General features: G+C 41.1%; 1 protein-coding gene across 1 annotated transcript; it reads left to right on the top strand.

Annotated features, from left to right (window-relative positions):
• Positions 1-996: 996 nt before the first annotated feature.
• On the top strand, positions 997-21,455 carry LOC126815352 (mucin-2-like). Its single transcript, XM_056099979.1, has 12 exons — positions 997-1,194; positions 4,117-4,194; positions 7,062-7,130; positions 7,885-8,559; positions 9,182-9,358; positions 10,704-12,377; positions 13,152-14,810; positions 15,732-15,942; positions 17,563-17,678; positions 18,259-18,396; positions 19,663-19,760; positions 21,184-21,455. Exons 1-12 carry the CDS (start codon positions 1,122-1,124, stop codon positions 21,361-21,363), a joined length of 5,148 nt encoding a protein of 1,715 aa, XP_055955954.1. The 5' UTR covers positions 997-1,121; the 3' UTR covers positions 21,364-21,455.
• The last annotated feature ends 1,351 nt before the right edge of the window (positions 21,456-22,806 follow it).

Below are 22,806 nucleotides of genomic sequence, written 5' to 3'. Positions count from 1 at the left end.
ACTAGACAGCTGTCCTTGTCAGGCCCTCCGTTCTGCACCACTGACAAGGGGAAACCACGTCGGAAAATCCAGATGAACTTTCTCGGCCAATGCAGGGATCGAACACCCGACCTCCAGGCTAGCGAGCCAGCGTCTTAACCAACTAGCCACCGTGGCTCCCATAGAATGCACGGCTCGTGTACCGACTTTAGGATGCTCATTAGAACGGCTGTTCTAATAAGGAGTGGTCTTTTCAGTCAAATTACTTTATTCTGAGCGAAGTTATGAGAGAAATGAAGTTTAGCGCCCACTAGACAGAAACCAGGTAATTTCGGGACTAACACATGGTCAATTGTATTTCAATTATTCGCTTGCGCGTAGGGGTCTTTAGCAGTGGGAGGAAACCGTGGTTTCGCTTCCCGGGTTGTACGTGACAGGGAGTAGGGTTGCCTGTCCAACCTCGTGGGTTTTCTCCGGGTCCTCTGGTTTCCTGCCACTGCTAAAGACCCCTTCGCGCAAGCGAACTATGGGAAGAAAATTGAACCATATATTAGTCCCGAAATGACCTAGTTTGTATCGAGTGGACGTTAAACTCCATTTCTCTCTCTCTCTCTCTCTCTCTCTCTCTCTTACATAATGTACCTTTAACAACGTTTATGAGTCTTGCTGAACGTGGATAAATATAACCCTTGTAGTCAACGTCCAGTCTAATAATACAGAATAAGGAGTGGTGGACATGATTTGTTTAAATTAGTATCCAAACATATTCACCTGACAACAAAGTAACAATCATTATTTTAAATTCAGTCATTACTATAGAAATATGCACGTCCACAAACAATGCATATTATTGTTAGGCTGTTTCCTTTACGCACTGTTCCCATTAATCGAAGTTTTGGGTGTTTTCTTTGTTATTCGTTTTCCTTTTCAGTATTGTTCCCAAGAAACACGGGTGGCCATATTGTTTTTATTTTTCATTTTTTAAGTTTGTGTTTTCATAAAAAAATACATCCCAGATGCCAGGTGTTTATTACGTGTAGGTAATTTGTGTCTATTCAGCTGGGGTATTTTGTAGGTGATAAGTATATAAATTCAACTAAATCTATCGAATAATGTAGAATAGTCCATCGTATTCAACCAAAATGAATTCTGCAATTACTTGTTTGGTTGTACTCGCGTCTCTGTTCTGTGTGGGATCTGCAATTTCATATTGCGGTAAGCTTTTTTATTTATTTCATTTTTTTTTTTTTCATTTCTTTTAGTATTTAATTCATTTTTTTTCTTTCATTATAATATTTAAATTTTTTATCTGCACGAGCTGATATATGCTTAATACAAAACAACAAATATCTGACCGGCTTTCAACGTCCGATTCGACAGATGGGTGAAAATATTTCAACCACAAAATATCTCAAATTTATACCATTTTATACTTAGAAATAACGCCAAGACGCACAATAAATTTGGGGATTTTGGAGGCTAAAGCGTAAAATTATAAATCGCAGCAAATTCTGCGATTCATGTCTATAGTTTCAATGACATTTAGTAATTGAACTGGAATATCCAGGGACCCGTTTCACCAAATTTTAAGTAAAATAAAATCAAAATTTTAGTAATTGGATTGGATAATATTACATTGATTTTAGTGCTTAGCCAATCAAAATTGAAGTATCTACTAAAATTTGGATTTTATCTTTAGTTAAAATTTCGTGAAACTGACCCCTGGGTCGAAATTCTATGGAATACGATTACTGATTATTACTGAGTTACATTTAGACAAGGATTCTCTAGTCTTTGCAAATTGTATTATATCATCGTGTTTTGGCAGCCATTTTGAAAAGAGGGCAGGTACCAAGTGAAAAATCCATTTTAGAAATTATTTTTTTGGCCAATTATTCTTTCATCATTTTTTGCTTTAGAAAAAAATATGCGTTAGCCTAAACCTAACCCTAGTTTTAAAAAAAAAAAAATTTCTTCATTATCCCATGGTATAAAGCGCTTCCTTTCCGATATATTTGACATTTTGAGTCATTTTACGGAACCATCAGCCATCTGGAATTGATTATCAATTTTCTCCCAGACCCGCATATCCGATTTTGGAAGACTTGTGGCGGTATGTTGATTAGCAGCTAACCTACAAGGCACGTTTCGTTTTTTTACAGTTCAAAATTTCGTTTTACTTGTCTTTACTACACTAAGATCTAGAAGAGTTGTTAATTAAGACTTGTTCTGCTTTTTAAATATAACCCGCGTTCTGGTTGATGATGGATTAGCCAATGGAACGGTTCGTTACAACGAGTTCTTGGCGTGTGATGCACGAAACTGTGTGTATTCTACTAGAAACATCAACGAAGATTGGTTAATCAAATGTCTGACGTCATAGGGACAAGAGCCACTCGTCCAGTGACAAGGGAAAGAAAACCACGCTGGAAAATCGCGATTAACTTTCCCGGCCAACACCGGAATCGAACCCGCGAACTCCAGGCTAGCGAGCCAGGGTCTTACCCACTTAGGAGATGCTAATTGTAGGCCGGTTGGAGAGGTTCGGGTGTTTCCGGAGTCCAAAATGGCCGCTTGGGAAATACTAATCCACCCTAACGCAAATCCTTTTTAGAAGACTGAACTTGGATCTAATTTACCTCTTACCACTCCTAAAAGGGTTATATATATATCTTTATTGATCCTCCAAATATGAAGAGTATTACAAAACATTGTATACAATAATAATAGTAATCACAAAATATAATAATAATAATAATAAAAAAAAAATGTTGAAGGGTTAAGCTTCTAGATTTACACTGTCTAACGAATCACATTTATATAGAGTGGTCTCATACTAATCCCTTACAGACTAGGAATATAAACAATACTGTTTGTTTCCGCACGTGATCGTCGACGTTACGGAGAGAGAGCATTTTAACGAGGAAATTATTGTCGGATACATCTTCGTTTGAATACAATTTCATTACATCCAGTCGTTTTTGCTTAAATAGGACACAGTCGACAATAGCATGACTCAGGTTGCATGTAAGGAATAAGCCACAATATTCACACAGTAATCTATCTAAAGATGTTGGATCATTGATCCTAGCGTATGCACATACCTTCATGAATACCCTGCAAGCTTTGCTAAGCGACGGATCACTAGACCACAAGGAGAAGATAGGGTGGGGTTCTAAGGTCTGATGGATTTCACTAAATAATTGCATGTCTTCATCCCGTTTAATTCGTTCTAACCATTTCCTTGTTTCAATCAGTTTTACGGAATCTTTTACTAATTTTTTTTCATATAATACATTAGATTTATATACAAAGGTGATTTCTCTGGGGGGTTTTGCGTTGGTGGCGCTGATGATTAGGGGTTAGGGTTCGGGTTAGTATTCCCCCAAATATCCATTTATATAAAGCGGTCATTTTTGACTCTGGAAACACCCGAACCTCTCCAACCGGCCTACAATTAGCATCTCCTTATACCCACTTAGCCATCAGGTTAAAGTACAATCAAATTAAGAAAATTGGCAATAAAAGTAAAGCTATAAATTATAAAGTACTTTTGAAAACAACATCAAAATCTGCAAATCACTTTTGTCATTTCCATGACGATGGTGGGAGGGGTGTGTGGCTAAGGTACATGTCAGGAACTACATTAAATGGTACCGCTATGGGGGAAGGGACAGTCATGTTATAAATTATGTCATTCTGCACACACAGATCCATCTACGTCATTCCTCGAGAATAGATATCTGCCCTAAATGGCCGCCATATCCAGAAATTAGTATACAGCGGTTTTGTAATGCGTTTCTACTCCTTTTCACATCTGTCATACACACAAAGACTGAATAAACCTTTTCAATTTTATTAAATGGAAGCAGAACAAATACCTATCAAAATTCTCGAAATATACTTAGTGTTTTCGACTAAAATCGTCGATTTAGGACTTAAAATGTCGGTCAACTACCTTAGTGTTTGTTTTCAAGCGGAGCTAACTGTAGACAGACAGTCTAAGTTTAGTAAGAAATTATGTAAATGACATTTTTAAGCGTATATTCATTTCGTCGTATCTTTTGTCGTTCAGTACATATTCATTTCGGCGTATCTTTTGTCGTTCAGTACATATTATTTATTTATATTTTACAGACATTTATCCCATGTTACCTGTTTGTGCAGCAACAACAACAACAACAACAACACAAAAACCAGCATTTGATATTTGTGGTAAGTACTGAGATTCATTCATTCATTTGACTGCAGGTTGTTATATTATATATGAATAAAGTATACAATAAATAAGCGTGGCCCGAGAACAGAACCTTGTGAAATACCACACAAAATATATTAAATCACACAAAGAGAGAGAGAGAAAGAGAGAGAGAGAGAGGGGGCGCGTTTAACATCCACTCGACGCAAACTAGGTCATTTCGGGACTAACACATGGTTCAATTCTATTTCAAAAATTCGCTTGCGCGTAGGGGTCTTTAGCATTGGGGGGAAACCGGAGGACCCGGAGAAAAGAATCACACAAAGAGCAGTGCTCTTACAGTACTTTTAAGTCTCATTGCGTCAGGAATATCAGTCCAAACTTTCATCGATCTATGCTGCTCTCTATGCAACAATCCTGTCGCCATTTTGTAGTTCGCGAACATAATTGATATACCTGCTTTTTTAATTATCTGGCGTTGGTAGTTTGATTTTGTTTGTCTAATTAAATGTTAAATAATCAATCTGAGTACATAAATGAAATGGGAGAGAGAGGGAGAAATGGGGCTTAACGTCCACTCGACACAAACCAAGTCATTTCGGGACTAACATAAAGGTCCAATTTTATTTCAATAATTCGCTTGCGCGTAGGGGTCTTTAGTAGTGGGAGGAAACCGGAGGACCCGAAGAAAACCCACGAGGCTGGACAGGCGACCCTACTCCTTGTCACGTACAACCGGGGATTCGAAACCACGCCAGTTGACTCAATGACAGGCCGTATGAAACAGCACGCACGTGCTAACCATTCGGCCATCCAACCCCCCAAATGAAATGGGATTTAACGTCCTACTGTTCTGCTCCTATTGAGTTAATGAAGACCGGCATAAGCCATACAGTGTGCTATAAGAGAAATGTTGCCCGGACAGCGGCGCAACGGCCTACTATTATATCGAAGTCAAACTGCCAGGGGATTTTTTTTATGAGATCTTTGCCCGAGTTCACAAAGCATTCTCAGACTTAAGTTCAGAATTTACTCAACTTTCAATCACTGTTGATGGAAAAAATCTTTGATCCAGAAACACAAAACTTTGCAAATAGTTTCTTTTTGATGTATTTGATACATTAAAACAACAAAAGTTTTATAAAGAGCTATATTTTAGTTAAAATAAGGCCAACAATTTTTAGTAAATTCTTAACTTAAGCCCGAGAATGCTTTGTGAACTCGAGGCCTTGCTTTTTTCGTCTCATCCAAAGGACTATACGCCTATGTATACACGGGTCCTCGGTTTTTCGTCCCATCCGAACGACTAGATAGCTGTCTTTGTCAGGCCCTCCGTCCTGCACCATTGACAATTTGCAGTACATAAAGGCGTGGATTAAACCATGATAAGTTTTAGCGAAACATGTAAATGACACAATGGGCCTTAAATTAGCTAATTAGCTATTTAGTAATTGATCGAGGAAGATTTTTATAATAAATAACTGAATTAGCTATCGAGTAATTTAATTGATCGATGATGGTTTTTTTATGGGCCTTTAGTAAATAACTGAATTAGCTATCGAGTAATTAATCAAGGATGATTTTTTATGGACCTTTAATAAATAATTTAATTAGCTATTTTTTTTTTTTATAAACATATTTTATTCACTATAAATGAATGGGAAATTGGGGAACATGCAAAATGCCTATGTCAGGCCCCTATCCCTAAATTAGCTATTGAGTAATTAATTGATCGAGGATGATTTTTTTATGGACCATTAATAAATAATTTAATTAGATATTGAGTAATTAATTGATCGTGGATGATTTTTTATGGGCTTGAATAAATAACTGAATTAGCTATCGAGTAATTAATCAAGGAGAATTTTGTTATGGACCTTTAATAAATAATTTAATTAGCTATTGAGTAATTAATTGATCGTGGATGATCTTTTATGGGCTTGAATAAATAACTGAATTAGCTATCGAGTAATTAATAAAGGAGGATTTTTTTATGGACCTTTAATAAATAATTTAATTAGCTATTGAGTAATTAATTGATCGTGGATGATTTTTTATGGGCTTGAATAAATAACTGAATTAGCTATCGAGTAATTAATCAAGGAGAATTTTGTTATGGACCTTTAATAAATAATTTAATTAGCTATTGAGTAATTAATTGATCGTGGATGATTTTTTATGGGCTTGAATAAATAACTGAATTAGCTATCGAGTAATTAATCAAGGAGGATTTTTTTATGGACCTTTAATAAATAATTTAATTAGCTATTGAGTAATTAATTGATCGTGGATGATTTTTTATGGGCTTGAATAAATAACTGAATTAGCTATCGAGTAACTAATCAAGGAGGATTTTGTTATGGACCTTTAATTAATAATTTAATTAGCTATCGATGATGATTTTTAATGGAACACAGTATCTTAGCAACACAGACAAATAATTATTTGTTTGTAGTAAATTATACAGCCCGAGAAAGTGTCCCCGATATATCGTCGGAATTTACGGCATGAGAGCGTGAGCGGGAAATGGTGTTTTACGTCCACTCGACACAAACGTGGTAAATTTGGACCTAATATATGGTTTAATTTTATTTTAATAATTCGCTTGCGCGTAGGGATCTTTAGCTGTGGGGTGAAACCGGTGGGACCGGAGAAAACCCCACACGGACGGACAGGCGAACCTACTCCTTGTCATCTACAAGCGGGGCATCGAAACAGCGCCACTTGACTCATTGACAGACGTTATGATACAACGCGTACGGAGAAAATCATTCGCCCACCCATCCCCCACCCCCCTTCGCCAACCCGTTCGTTACCCAATGAGGTACGTAAGGGTAATTTAGTTCTAATATAATGTCTTTGTTTTCATTTTGTATTTTTACAGCTTTTCAACCTAGCCATTCGAGCTGCCAGCAAGTTGAAGTTATAGAACCCGCATATTGTAAAGTGTTTCGTAAGTTATGTATTGTTATGGTATAACAACCTCATTATGTGGCTAAGTGAAGTGAAGTGAAATGGGGTTTAACGTCCTGCTATTCTGCTCTGACTGGGCTAATGAAAACGGGCATACGCCATACAGTGTACTATGAGGGAAATTTTGCCCGGGCAGCGGCACTACGTCCTGCTCGTGTATCGAATTCCAAATGTCAGGGGATCTTTTACGTGCATGCCAATGTATACACTGGTCCTCGGTTTTTCGTCCCATCCGAATGAATAGAAATGGGGGTTTAACGTCCTACTGTTCTGCCCCGACTGGGCTAATGAAGACGGGCATACCCTTTACAGTGGGCTATGAGGGAAATTTTGCCCGGGCAGCGGCACTATGGCCTGCTCTTATATCGAATTCCAACTGCCAAGGGATCTTTTACGTACATTCCAATGCATACACGGGACTTTGGTTTTTCGTCTCAAAGCAGAACAGTAATTTACGCCGTGCGCTCAGGTTTTCTCTTGGTCTCTCGGTTCGAACACGCGACCTTCGGGCTAGCGAGCCAGCGTCTTACCCACTCAACCATCGTGGCTCCCGTTTCGATACGATCAACACGGTTGCTTCGACTAAGCTAAATATATGATAAGACCTGATAGGATCATCACGATTACTCCAACCAAAATTAAAACCACGATCTCAAACACAGCACGAATTGTGATAGTGGGAACCTAGCATTAAGAACAATAATAAAATAACCCTTATACTGTTTATTTTTTAGCTTTGTGTAGGTATTGTGAGTCGAACTGTGCTAGTGTACCGGGCTTTAATACACCTGAACCAACCACGCCAGAGCCTACCACACCTGAACCAACCACGCCAGAGGCTACCACACCTGAACCAACCACGCCAGAGCCAACAACACTAGAACCAACCACACCGGAACCAACTACTCCAGAACCAACCACACCGGAACCAACTACTCCAGAACCAACCACCCCGGAACCAACTACTCCAGAACCAACCACCCCGGAGACAACTACACCAGAACCAACCACGCCGGAACCAACTACTCCGGAGCCAACAACACCGGAACCAACAACACTGGAACCAACAACACTAGAAGCTACAACGCCGGAACCAACTACTCCAGAACCAACCACCCCGGAACCAACTACTCCAGAACCAACCACCCCGGAACCAACAACTCCAGAACCAACCACGCCGGAACCAACAACACTAGAAGCTACAACGCCGGAACCAACCACGCCGGAACCAACTACTTCGGAGCCAACCACACCAGAACCAACCACTCCAGAGCCAACTACGCCAGAACCTACCACGCCGGAACCAACCACAGCGGAGCCAACCACACCGGAACCAACTTCTCCAGAGCCAACTACCCAAGCAATCGAGCAGTTTGATGATCCAGAACAACAGCGGTGCGCGGTCTTGGGTAAGTGATATATTTATATCGTTATAAATTATATATAAGTTCATCTTCTACACACATAAAAGGAGCTAAATCGCTAATATTTGGAGCCAAGAAATTGACACAAATGGATTGAAACGCATATAATAATGTAACATGAATGTATATAAACTGATTTACATTCAATCGTTTCCGTTTTTACTCTAATTTCAAATCACGTTATGTTACCAATGGTAAATGTCTTAAATATTGGATATCAGAAGACGGGCATAGATCATACAGTGTGCTGTGAGGGAAATTATGCCCTGATAGCGCACTACGGTCTACTCTCATATCGCATTCGAACTGCCAAGTGATCTTTTACGTGCACGCCAAATTGTACACGGGACCTCGGTTTTTCGTCCCATCCGAACGACTAGACAACTGTCCTTGTCAGGCCCTCCGTCCTGCATCACTGACATGGGTAAACCACGCCGGAAAATCCCGATGAACCTTCTCGGCCAACACCGGAAGCGAACCCGCGACCGCCAGGCTACCGAGTCAGCGTCTTATCCACTTGGTCACCGTGGCTCCCAAAGTGGTTTCGATTTTGTCCAAAACCATATAGTATGTAATACTAACATAGTTTTTCTTTTTCTTTCTTTAGCTTCCGCTCCGGATATGTGTATGATTCCATCAGTAATGGATGGGTGTTGTGCGTGTCCAGATCTTTATCCAACTTTACCTAACTGCCCAACAACAACACCGCCGCCCACTACAACACCCATGCCAACTACAACTACAGCGCCGCCTACCACAACACCATCGTTTTGTCCTGTTTTTGGTGAGGTTCTATTTTCTTCTTTTATATATTTAGTCTCGGACACCCAGAAGACTAGGTCACACCATTGTTTTGTCCTGTTTTTGGCGAGGTTGTGTTTTCTTCTTCTATATATTTAGTCTCGGACACCCAGAAGACTAGGTTAAGGCATTGTTTTGTCCTGTTTTTGGCGAGACTTGATTTTCTTCTTTTATATATGTTTAGTCTCGGACTCCCAGAAGACTAGGTTACGAATGTAAAGATTTATCTAAAGTCAAGGAAGAGTTGCGCTCCATCTCGAAATAAATCCCATATGATAAATAAACATGAATCGTGACGACTAATTAATATTAATAAATGCGGAGATAAATTCTACAAAAGTGTTAGATATTGAACAGGCAATGCAAATGGTTTTTTCGGAAATGACAATTTTTTAATTCTTAAATTAATTTCATGGGCGCCGACATCTTGTTTGAAGGCTATTTACCCCCCCCCACCCTTATTACACTCTCTGGCTGATAAAAGTAGATTGTGTGTACACGATAACTTAGCCAATGACCCATTTTTTCTCAAATATGAAAGACATTCCAGATTATTCGTAGAATATCTGTCTGAATGACAGAGATTATTATATATTCAGGTTTAGCTGTGAGCAATTTTGACGACTTTGTGCATGTACACGTTGCTTTAAAGGAGCTAAATCTCTATTATTTGATACCTAGAAATGGACACGAATGGGTCGCAACGCATATAGTAATGTAGTATGAATGTATATAAACTGATTTACATTCAATCGTTTCTGTGTTTACTATAATTTCTAATCAGTTATGTTCGGCGAAATGACAGTCTTTGGCGTCTGGGTATTCGTCTACACCGGTAGTATTCTCCTGTGGGATATGTTTAGTCTTTTTTATCGAGACGCTTCATTACAAATGACGCTCGAAAGCATTCTTGCGCGCGATTCGTGTTCCAATTGTCTTAAATATTGGATTTCACGAGCCCATGTTTGTTTGGCGTTATTTCGATGAACGTAGGAAAAGAAATTAAGCTCTGTGCGAGCTGGAGAGAGTCTGGACACGTGCTTGGTCGTATATTTCATTTTACTTATATACCAGAATTTAATGACCCTGTCTGTCACGCGTCAACGATAGGTCTGCCTTAATCACTTGGATGCATGAATTCTCCTTGAAATTAACGATTTAGCAATCGTGCCAGACATGATTAGCTATCTCTGCATTCGTCTTTACCTGCAGACATTCATCGTGAGATAGGTCTAGACAATAGTGAACAGTTGCTTAGTAAATTATTTTAAGAAAATTGTATATTTTAGTGGAAAGTAAATAATGTAGTTCATTTGATCTATTAACAGAGCAATACAAGGATGCGATGTGCGTTGGTACACTACTTGATGCTTGTTGTGAATGTCCGAATCTGGTTGATGGCTTAAACTGTCAACCTGAAACAACAGCATCTGCGACTACTCCACTAGCAACAACAGCAGCAGCTACAACTCTAGCAGAAACTACTCCAGAAGCTACAACACTGGCAGCAACAACTGTAGCTGATACAACACCCGCTGACACAACACCAGCAGCAACAACAGCAGCCACAACTACTCCAGCAGCATCAACACCGGCAGAAACTACTCCAGCAGCTACAACACTAGCAGCAACAACTGCAGCTGATACAACACCCGCTGCTACAACTTCAGCAGCAACAACGCCAGCTGAAACCACTGCAGCTGATACAACACCAGCTGAAACCACTGCAGCTGATACAACACCAGCGGAAACCACTGCAGCTGATACAACACTAGCAGCAACAACTGCAGCTGAAACAACACCCGCTGCTACAACACCAGCAGCAACAACGCCAACAGAAACAACGCCAGCAGAAACAACTCTAACTGATACAACACTAGCAGCGACAACTGCAGCTGATACAACATCCGCTGCTACAACACCGGTAGGAACAACGCAAGCAGCAACCACCCCCGCAGCTACAACACTAGCAGAAACTACTCCAGCAGCCACAACACTGGTACCAACGACACCAGCCGCAACTACTCCAGCAGCAACAACGACAGTTGCGACTACTCTACCAGCTACTTCTCCTGCAGCTACAACACCAGCAGAAGCAGAACCACCGACTACTGTAGTAACTACGGTACCCACAGTTCCAACTACTCCAGCTGATACAACACCGGCAGAAACTACTCCAGCAGCTACAACACTAGCAGCAACAACTGCAGCTGATACAACACCCGCTGCTACAACACCAGCAGCAACAACGCCAGTAGAAACCACTGCAGCTGATACAACACCGACAGAAACTACCCCAGCAGCTACAACACTAGCAGCAACAACTGCAGCTGATACAACACCCGCTGCTACAACACCAGCAGCAACGACGCCAGCAGAAACAACTGTAACTGATACAACACTAGCAGCGACAACTGCAGCTGATACAACATCCGCTGCTACAACACCGGTAGGAATAACGCCAGCAGCAACCACCCCCGCAGCTACAACACTAGCAGAAACTACTCCAGCAGCCACAACACTGGTACCAACGACACCAGCCGCAACTACTCTACCAGCTACTTCTCCTGCAGCTACAACGCCAGCAGAAGCAGAACCACCGACTACTGTAGTAACTACGGTACCAACAGTTCCAACTACTCCAGCTGCATCAACACCGGCAGAAACTACTCCAGTAGCTACAACTGCAGCTGATACAACACCCGATGCTATAACACCAGCAACAACAACGCCAGCAGAAACCACTGCAGGTGATACAACACCCGATGCTACAACACCAGCAACAACAACACCAGCAGAAACTACCCCATCAGCCACAACTTTAGCAGAAACTACTCCACCAGCTACAACATTAGCAGCAACAACACCAGCAGAAACCACTGCAGCTGATACAACACCTGCAGCAACAACTACTCCAGCACCTACGACACCCGCCGCAACTACTACAGCAGCTACAATACCACCAACTCTCCCTGTAGTAAATACTTTATGCGAAGGACTGGGTAAGCAATATGGAAAAAAGTAAATCAGAATCAATCGATTGATTCGCCCTGCACGAATTTATGGGAATCGATTGCCCTTTAGGGACGCTGATACTGCAGTGTAACATGACTCGTTAAATTCAACCAGAACACGTTCTAGTTGCAAATGTGGCTTCTTTTTAATGGCCGAAAACATAAACTACAGACCTGGTCTCCGCCGCTACTGATGTCATCCCCGTCTTTCATTTACATTTATATTTTGAGGTAAAGGCGTCTAGTCTGTCGTATGGGACGACACCCCCCCCCCCCCCCACGTGTACTCGTTGATTTACACATAAAAGTTACTGTGGCATTAGAAACCCGATTAAGTGTAGACGAAAACGCCGGTATCCCTGCAAAATTTCCGTCATTCGCCCACTTGGTGCAGAACAGAAGGAAATTTCAACCCATTTCAAATCATTCAATTATTTCTAAATATTCAATTTTTAAGGGAAGGAGGGGGGGGGGTCTACTTAAAAGTATATGACGACGTTATTTTCTATTAATGCAATACAAAATAATATATTTTCATGAATACCCAGATATGGCAGCGGTAACGGAAATCACTATGTAATTTATTATCTGTGATACATTTTGGTGTGCTGTTGCCGTTGATGCATATAGCACTGTTAATTTTGAATATTCCATTAGGCAAACAAGAACTGCGACAAAAATAACATCCTTGTTGAAAGATGGGCAGTCCGCCAGTATTCATATCATTTATGTACAATTTATATTTTTCATATGTGGGTTCAGCTGTATACCCAGAAATTTTATGTGCTAATGAAGACATTAAAGTGGAATGCTGTAAATGTCCTGATCTGATGGACTTGCCCGAAGTCGGCTGTACAGCCACAACACCCACAGGGACAGCAACAACGCCAGCTGCGGCTACAACAGAATTAGAAACAACACCGGCAGAAACTACTCCAGCTGATACAACACCAGCAGCAACAACACCAGCAGAAACTACTCCATCAGCCACAACTCTCGCAGAAACTACTGCAGCAGCTACAACACCAGCAGCAACAACACCAGCAGAAACCACTGCAGCTGATACAACACCTGCATCTGATACAACACCTGCAGAAACTACTCCAGCAGCTACAACACTAGCAGCAACAACTGCAGCTGAAACAACACCCGCTGCTACAACACCAGCAGCAACAACGCCAGCAGAAACCACTGCAGCTGATACAACACCAGCAGAAACTACTCCAGCAGAAACTACTCCGGCAGCTACAACACTAGCAGCAACAACAGCAGCTGAAACAACACCCGCTGCTACAACACCAGCAGCAACAACGCCAGCTGAAACCACTGCAGCTGATACAACACCAGCTGAAACCACTGCAGCTGATACAACACCAGCGGAAACCACTGCAGCTGATACAACACTAGCAGCAACAACTGCAGCTGAAACAACACCCGCTGCTACAACACCAGCAGCAACAACTCCAGCTGAAACCACCGCAGCTGATACAACACCAGCGGAAACTACTCTAGCAGAAACTACTCCAGCAGCCACAACTCTAGCAGCAACAACAGCAGCTGATACAACAGCAGCAGGAACAACGCCAGCAGAAACAACTGCAGCTGAAACAACACCCGCTGCTACAACAGCAGCAGCAACAACGCCAGCTGAAACCACTGCAACTGATACAACACCAGCGGAAACCACTGCAGCTGATACAACACCAGCGGAAACCACTGCAGCTGATACAACACTAGCAGCAACAACTGCAGCTGAAACAACACCCGCTGCTACAACACCAGCAGCAACAACTCCAGCTGAAACCACCGCAGCTGATACAACACCAGCGGAAACTACTCTAGCAGAAACTACTCCAGCAGCCACAACTCTAGCAGCAACAACAGCAGCTGATACAACACCAGCAGCAACAACGCCAGCAGAAACAACTGCAGCTGAAACAACACCCGCTGCTACAACAGCAGCAGCAACAACGCCAGCTGAAACCACTGCAGCTGATACAACACCAGCGGAAACCACTGCAGCTGATACAACACTAGCAGCAACAACTGCAGCTGAAACAACACCCGCTGCTACAACACCAGCAGCAACAACTCCAGCCGAAACCACCGCAGCTGATACAACACCAGCGGAAACTACTCTAGCAGAAACTACTCCAGCAGCCACAACTCTAGCAGCAACAACAGCAGCTGATACAACACCAGCAGCAACAACGCCAGCAGAAACCACTGCAGCTGATACAACCCCAGCAGCAACAACCCCAGCAGAAACCACTGCAGCTGATACAACACCAGCAGAAACTACCCCATCAGCCACAACTTTAGCAGAAACTACTCCTGCCGCTACAACACCAGCAGAAACTACTCCGGCCGCCACAACTGCAGCCGATACAACACCAGCTGCTACAACGCCTGTTCCTAATAGTAAGTGGGTGTGGTATTTTTCATAATATTTCGTCATTATAAGAGTTGAGACATGAGACTGACCAATACCACCTGATAACATTTTTCAGTCAAAGATTTAAAAATGTTAAAGATACGTTATGTAAGAGCTAGTATTCCTATTGCATGTCTTTATTTTGGCTCCCGGTGTTCTATAAATTATTTTAGACATTTATGAACATGACAAGTCCGTTATTTACTCTTTAGACCATAAGATGACCGAGATTAATAGATTAGAACGACCGCTAGATTTAAAAATTTAACGATATAATTGATAATCGAGACTTAGTCTCGTTTGTCCATGCCGTCGTTACGATAATAAATAATCTACACTACATCTTCAATTACCCATAACTTCGCTCAGAATGAAGTAATTTGAATGAAATTTTCAATATATTCATTTTCTATTATCTATTATAATCAAGAAAGGCCAGTTCGTTATCTAAATAGTATATAATGCTTCACATTTATATTTAAAGTTTACAGAAGGGAAAATTCAATTTATGCCTTTGGGGTGCTTATTTCATTTCTTCTATGGTAAGCTATTCGATATTTTGTTTATCACGTGATGAATAAATTAACAGTCACGTGTTAAGTGTAATAGCTATCAGTTCCAAGTCAACATGAGCACTCTGAATTCAGTTGCTCTCAGTTGCTGATATGATCGACATAAGAACACTTGCAACTGATTGAAACTATTTCCTTTTGCGTTGCAAAGTCGACATATGCCCCGCTTTGAAGCAGAGAAAATTCAGTTCATTGTCATCCTCGGTTTCCTCAGTGGTCTCATTCCGTTCGACTCCACGGAATGAGACCACTGGGGAAACCGAGGATGGTTCTTTGTAGGCAGTTATATTCGATATCTCTTTATATATTTTCCAAACATCATTTTTCTATTTTCAGAATGTAAATACTCCGAATACGTAACTACCATTACCAAGAGAATAATTTCTGGTCAATCAACATTTGATAATACATATCCTGGTGTCGTCAGCTTTCAATCGGATTCATACACGGCTATTGGAACTCCTATCAAATTAACCATTTGCTCTGGAATAATTCTTGATGAAACGCACATTTTAACCACACTATCTTGTTTCCAGTTCGTGGATGCGTAAGTTAATCAATATACCATTTTACCTATATTACTTGATGGTCGTAATGGCCGAATGGTCTAACGCGTGAGCTTTAGATCATAAGGTCTGTCATTGATGGTTTCGATTTCCAGCTTGTACGTGACAAGAAATCGGGTCGCCTGTCCAACCTCGTAATGTTCAGGTATCATCCCCTACAACACGCAGTCGATTTATTGAAATAAAATTGATTGAGAGAGAGAGAGAGAGAGAGAGAGACAGACAGACAGACAGAGAGAGAGGGAGAGATGGGGTTTAACGTTCCCTCGACACAGACTAGGTCATTTCGGAACAAACACATGACTTAATTTTATCACAATAATTTGCTTGGGGGTCTTTAGCAGCGGGAGGAGAAAACCCAAGAGGTTGGATAGGCGACCCTACTCTTTGTCACGGTCACGTACAAGCTCGGAATCGAAACCACGCTACATGACACAATGACAGACCTAATGGTACAACGCAAACGCGTTAACCATTCGGCCACTCAAACCCCCTTGTTAGTTCGAAATGACATAGTTTGTGTCGAGTGACCGTTACTCAACACCCCACCCCCTCTTTCTCTCTGATAATCATTTAGACATTTAAAGATACATTATGTAGGATTTAGATAAAGAACTAGCCATTCTTGCTATAATAGTTCGAAAGTAGATGATGTAAAATGAATAATTTGAAAATTTCATTCAAATTACTCTATTGCAGGCGAAGATATTAGCCTTTGAAGGTTTGACAGACGTGTGCAATAATTTCAACCACCGTACTGGTTGATCGAAGCTAAGTCTCGGTCCTCCATATTTGATTAAATCAAAGTATCGCTGAACCATTCTAATCTATTTAATATCGGAGAAATCTGATGCTATCGAGAGTTGATTAAGGCCTGGATCAGTTAATTAATGTCTAATTAATACTTTAGAAAACATTTCAAGCCTAAAGAAAGACCTGCAATAGGCAGATTTAGCTCTTGCATAATGCATGTTTAATTGTCTCAAAATGACCGAGGTGTTGTGTTGACGAGATATATGGTACCTGTGTGATTTCGAGGATGGAGAGATTTGCTCGGGCATTGGCGTTTCCGGCTTCCCCTTCTTCGATTTATTGTACTTCGGTTTACTGTAACTACCGAACGACTAGCTCTGACAGGTGAAAACCTGGCTTGGAAAATCCCAAAGGTTCTTCTCGGATTCGTAGTCGTTCGGATAGAACGGAAATTCGAGGTCCCCATGTACACATTGGCGTGCACGTTAAAGCTCCCTTGCCAGTTAGAATTCGATATAAGAGTAAGCCATAGCACTGCTGTCCAGGCTGTGCGCCCTGCATGATAAGGTCTGTCATTCAGTCAACTGGCGTGGTTTCGATTCCTCGGTTGTACGTGATAAGGAGTAGGGTCGCCTGCCCAACCGCGTGGGTTTTCCCTCCAACTGCTAAAGACCTCTACGTGCAAGCGAATTATTGAAAATAAAATTGAACCATATGTTAGTCCTAAAATGACCTAGTTGGTGTCGAGTGGACGTTAAACTAAAACAATGGTATGCTGCGATCGCCGACGGACAATGATTTGGGAATATTTTAACCTCTTTCTATACAACATAGTTTATATATTTCAGGATGGCCGATTTTTCATCTGCAGAAGCTGTCATATCAGAAACTGATACTAGCAGTACAAGTGGAGCTGAACAGACGATTCCATTAACCTACCCAATCCCAAATGAAACCACTGGGGGTGAGTAGATGAGTAGAAATGAAAATAAAATGAAATGAAGTTTAAAGTGCTACTGTTCTGCTCCGAACTGGGCTAATAAAGACGAGCATACGCCATACAGTGTGCTATGAGGGAAATTTTGCCCGGACAGTGGCGCCACGGTCTACTCTTATTTCGAATTCCAACTGCCTGAAATTAGACGATAGCACGGCATTAACAAATTTTGAATCTAATGTACCGTCATGCGAGGGGAGGGGGTGGCCGAATGGTTAGTACGTGCGCGCTGTATCATAAGGCCTGTCATTAAGTCAACTGGCATGGTTTCGTATCCCCGGTTGTACGTGACCAGGAGTAGGGTCGCCTGTCCAACCTCGTGGGTTTTCTCAGGGTCCTCCGGTTTCCCCCCACTGCTAAAAGCCTCTACGCGCAAGCGAATTAATGAAATGAAATTGAACAATGTGTTAGTCACGAAATGACCTAGTTTGTGTCGAGTGGACGTTAAACCCCATTTCTCTCTCTCTCTCTCTTTCTCTCTCTCTATACCGCCATGCGTGGCGGCATTGTCCGATCTGTTGTGTTGTACTATAAATATATGTTTCAGATATGGTGGTCATGACGCTGGATACGCCAATTGACATCAACAGCGTGTCGTCAGCTCCTGCATGTGTTATAAACGACAACATGGCGATTGATGAAACTTCGTGTCAAGTGCTTGGTTTTGGTAATATGTATACTTCATGTAAGTAACGGTTATTTTTTCAAAATAAAATCCCAAGATAGGATACAACAACCGCTCCATTAAAAATATTTGAAACTAACTGGCGTATATTTTAACCTATTTTTTTACGCTCACATTTTTATGGGGACGTATATTGTCGTCGCCCATGTGCATCCGTCCGTACGTCCGTCCACAATTTGGTTGTGGATACTCTACAAGTCACAATTTTTATCCGATTTTGACGAAACTTGAAATATAGATCTATTTCCCAACGATCCTGATTCCTCTCTATATTGGCATGTATCGGACCATAAATTCATGAAATATGACCCCTGATGGCACGAAAAATCACGATTTTAGCTTGTGGAGGTGACAATTTCTATCTAAGTTTAATGAAACTTGAAGCGTATGTTTATAACCCAAAGATCTTGTTTCCTTTCGATATTCGCGCATATCGGATCGTAACTTCCTGAATTATGTCCCCAGATTGTACGAAAAATCGTGTTTTTTTTTTTTAGCTTGTGGATTTTCTAGAGGTCACAAATTTTTATCCGATTTTAAAAACCATTCCACCATAATGAAGATTGAATTCGAATTTCGGGGAAATCGAAAGAAAATCGAGTTTGATGAAACTTAAAATATATCTTTATATCCCAAAGATTTCAGTTCTTGTCGATATTTGCGCATTTCAGTTCATAACATTCTGGATTATAGCCCCTGATTGTACAAAAAATCCCCTTTGTTTTTAGCTTGTTCTCTATCTATCTCTTGCCAAATGTGGGCGTATCGTGCCTGACAACCGCTGGTGTCACATTCCTTTGAACGGTGATATGTTAATTCTAGTGCTAGCCTCTCCATTCCACGTCAGAAATATCTACAAAACTATTGAGATTTATTAGCAATAAGGGCCGGATTTGCCAACAGACATAGTAGGTCATTGGCCTAGGGCCCCTGGACATCTGGGGGACCACTGAAACTTATGAGTTTGGCCTAGGGACCACGGACATCTGGGGGACCACTAAAACTAATGGGTTTGATTTAGGGCCTACAAGTAGGGAAACCCGTCCCTGTTACCAATATAAATTATTCGGATAAGTATTAATACATCGAGGAACTGTTTAATAATCGGACATTGTATATGAAATAAACAAACTATGCATATAAGCTGAGTTTTAAAGGTCCGTCATATTAACTTTGTTTGGAATTTTATTTTAATCCCTTCAAGTGCCTGTGGGCAGGTCCGGCATTTTAAGTCGACCATTAACTGTTCCCATTGTTCTATTTCAGTTCCCTCAACCAGTTTAAGAGCTGGAGATGTTACTTTAGATGCAAGTTGTTCTACGGACGCAGTTTGCGCAACAAGCACCGGAAGTGTGGGATGCACGGTATGTAGAATGTCGGTTCAAATGGGGTTTAACGTCCTCAGTTACTACTCCGACTAGGCTAATGAAGACGGGTATGAAACTTTGTCCGGACAGCGGTACAACCGTCTACTCTTATTTCTAGTCTATGTCGAGTGGACATTCCCCCCCCCCTCTCTCTCTCTCCCTCTCTCTCTCCATCTCTCTCTCTCTCCCTCTCTCTCTCTCCATCTCTCTCTCTCCCTCTCTCTCTCTCTCTCCCTCTATCTCCAGTATGCTATAGGGGACATTTTGCCCGGATAGCGGCACTACCCGTGGCCTACACCTATATTTTATTCCAACTTCTAAGGGTCTTTTACGTGCTCACCATCGAGTACATGGGACCTCGGCTTTTCGTCCCATCCGAAAAGACCCTCCTCCGTCCTGCAACACTGTCAAGGGGACATCACGCTGTATCCAAAGTCGTGGGTAGCCCCTCTCTCTCTCTTTCCCTCTCTCTCTCTCTCTGAAGCGTAGTGCCTCAAGGTCATAAATATTAAACCCCATTTGATTTGATCTCTAAAACACGTGAAAAAGGGTTTTATAGGTGTTTTGCCGAATAGAGTATCGCAGACGAGACAAAATGAAATGAAATGAAATGAAATAGGGTTTAGCATGAGCCATACAATGTGCTATGGGGGAGATTTTGCCCGGGCAGTGGCACTATGGCCTATTCTTATATCAAATTCCAACTACCAAGGGATCTTTTACGTGCACGCCAATGTATTCATTGGACCTCAAACTGTCCTTGTCAGGTCCCCCGTCCTGCAAGGGGAAACCGCGCCGGAAAATCCCAATGAACTTACTCGGCCAATGCAGGGATCGAACATCCGATCTCCATCGTCTTACCCATTTAGCCACCGTGGCGTCCGCAGACGAGAAAGCGGGTCGTTAGTGACAGATAATCCTTGGTGTAAACATGCCCTAAAGATACAGTATGGAAAATTAGATAAAGAGCTGACAGTTCTCACTATAATAGTTAAAAACTAGATCATGTAAAGGGAATATGCTGAAAATTTCAGTCAAATTGATCCACTCTGAACTGAGTATTTGGCGATTGAATTTTGGACCTAGCCTCGATCATCATTACTAAAGTATGTACGATAAAAAACATAGTCTCGATTATCCATTTTTTGATTTAATCAGAAGCAGTAGACTGGGTTGTAATCCACTAAATATCGCAGGCTAGCGATGCCATCGAGAGTTGATTATGGTCTGGATAAGCTAATTAATGTCTAATTAATAATTAAGATAACATTTCAGGCCTAAAGAAAGACCTGCAATAGGCAGATTTAGCTCTTGCATAATGTATGCTTAAGGCCATGACTTTTGTCTTGGAATGTTATCCATTTGAGTTTCTTTTGCTGCTAAAGTTTCGAAATTCATTTGTGTGTTGTGTTATTTTTAGGGCGATGATGGTGGACCAATAATGTGTCGTGAGAAAGAAACTGGGGAATATGTAACTGTGGGGTTGATGACGTCAACTGATTGTGACGAAACTCTTCCACAGACAATTTACAGTTTAATGCCCGGTCTGCAATACAATGATATCGCTAAGAGTTACCCTTATTATGACATCACAGCATAAAGTTAATATAACTGAGGACAGTATTTATCACAACTCGTGATGTTAAAATATAAAACTATAATATGATATAAATATATATTCTTGCAGACAGACTTTTAGTTCGTTGTTTTCTTTTTTTTTTGGGGGGGGGGGGGGTCGGATCGGGGGTGTTTGGGCTTCCCATGAACAGTAGTTGCCTTAACGTGACTGGAGTAATCTTCACAGCTTGACCGAAAAATAATCTCATATGAATCATTACGTTTACACGAAAATTACTATATCTGGATTAATGTTAAAGATACATTATGTAAGATTTATATAAAGAGCTAGCCATTCTTGGTATAATAGTTCGAAAATAGATAATGTAAAACGAATAATTTGAAAATTTCATTCAAATTACTCTATTGCGAGCGAAGATATTAGCCTTTGAAGGTTTGACAAGACATGTGCAATAATTTCAACCACCGTACTGGTTGTTCGAAGCTAAGTCTCACTCCTCCATTTTTAGATTAAATCAAAATATGTCTGAACCGTTCTAACCTATTTAATATCGGAGAAATCCGATGCCATCGAGAGTTGATTATGGCCTGGATCAGTTAATTAATGTCTCATTAATAATTTAGAAAACATTTCAGGCCTAAAGAAAGACCTGCGATAGGCAAATTTAGCTCTTGCATAATGTATGTTTAATGCCAAATGGCTATATCTCGAATGTCAAATAGACGAGGTGTCATGTAATTATATCGACTATTGAACTCTTAGGGGCGTAGACAGGCTCCAGCATTAGGGCGAACGTGCATATAAAAAAGCGCCATGACAGGTACTAAATAATTTTCAAATCATTATAAATTTATATTTTGTTTTGAAAATCAAAACACAAGGTTGGTAGAATAATGTAATACTTCCAGAAAGTTCTTCAAAGCAGGGCCTGATTCACCATGAGCATAGTAGGCCATTGGCCTAGTTACCACGGATATCTGTTGTTGGGGGTGGGGGGGGACTGAAACTAACCTTGTTTCAAGTATACACCGGGTATTTCATTATAAGTATGGGGGCAGGGATTTTTTTTAGGAATTTTTGAGCGCTTGGCAGGAACTCGCTGTATAGTTATTGTCCCGTTAGGTTCTATGATAACTAAACCTGTATAGTGGACTATGGTTTTTTTACGGCATAACTTTTACAACATAAGATTGAGTAGCGCTAGTGTGCGCCTATTAGTATGGTGGCTGTTAGCGGCCATCCAAGTGAATCTAAGTCGTCGCCTTGTGAAGAAGTCGACAAGTCGACAAAATCAACCCGTCAACACGACAAAATAACCCGACGATCGTCGCCTTCATTTCGTCGACTTGTCGGGTCAATTCTGTCGACTTGTCGACTTGTCGCCTTCGACTTATTCACAACCCGACAAGTCGACAAAATACAATCATTTCGACATGTCGTGCGGCGACTTGTCGCCTCGGAAGT

Source organism: Patella vulgata, chromosome 3, assembly GCF_932274485.2.
Source record: "Patella vulgata chromosome 3, xgPatVulg1.2, whole genome shotgun sequence".
In the NCBI taxonomy this organism is placed as follows: domain Eukaryota; kingdom Metazoa; phylum Mollusca; class Gastropoda; family Patellidae; genus Patella; species Patella vulgata.
Note: the sequence above shows the minus strand (reverse complement) of the source record. Positions and strands in the feature narration are given on the sequence as shown.

Excerpts from the sequence above, each read along its gene's own strand:
- LOC126815352 (XM_056099979.1), top strand. The coding sequence starts at position 1,122 with ATGAATTCTGCAATTACTTGTTTGGTTGTACTCGCGTCTCTGTTCTGT. Across the intron at positions 7,131-7,884 it reads CGCATATTGTAAAGTGTTTC|CTTTGTGTAGGTATTGTGAG; the intron begins GTAAGTTATGTA and ends TTTATTTTTTAG. Across the intron at positions 15,943-17,562 it reads TGTTTCCAGTTCGTGGATGC|GATGGCCGATTTTTCATCTG; the intron begins GTAAGTTAATCA and ends TATATATTTCAG.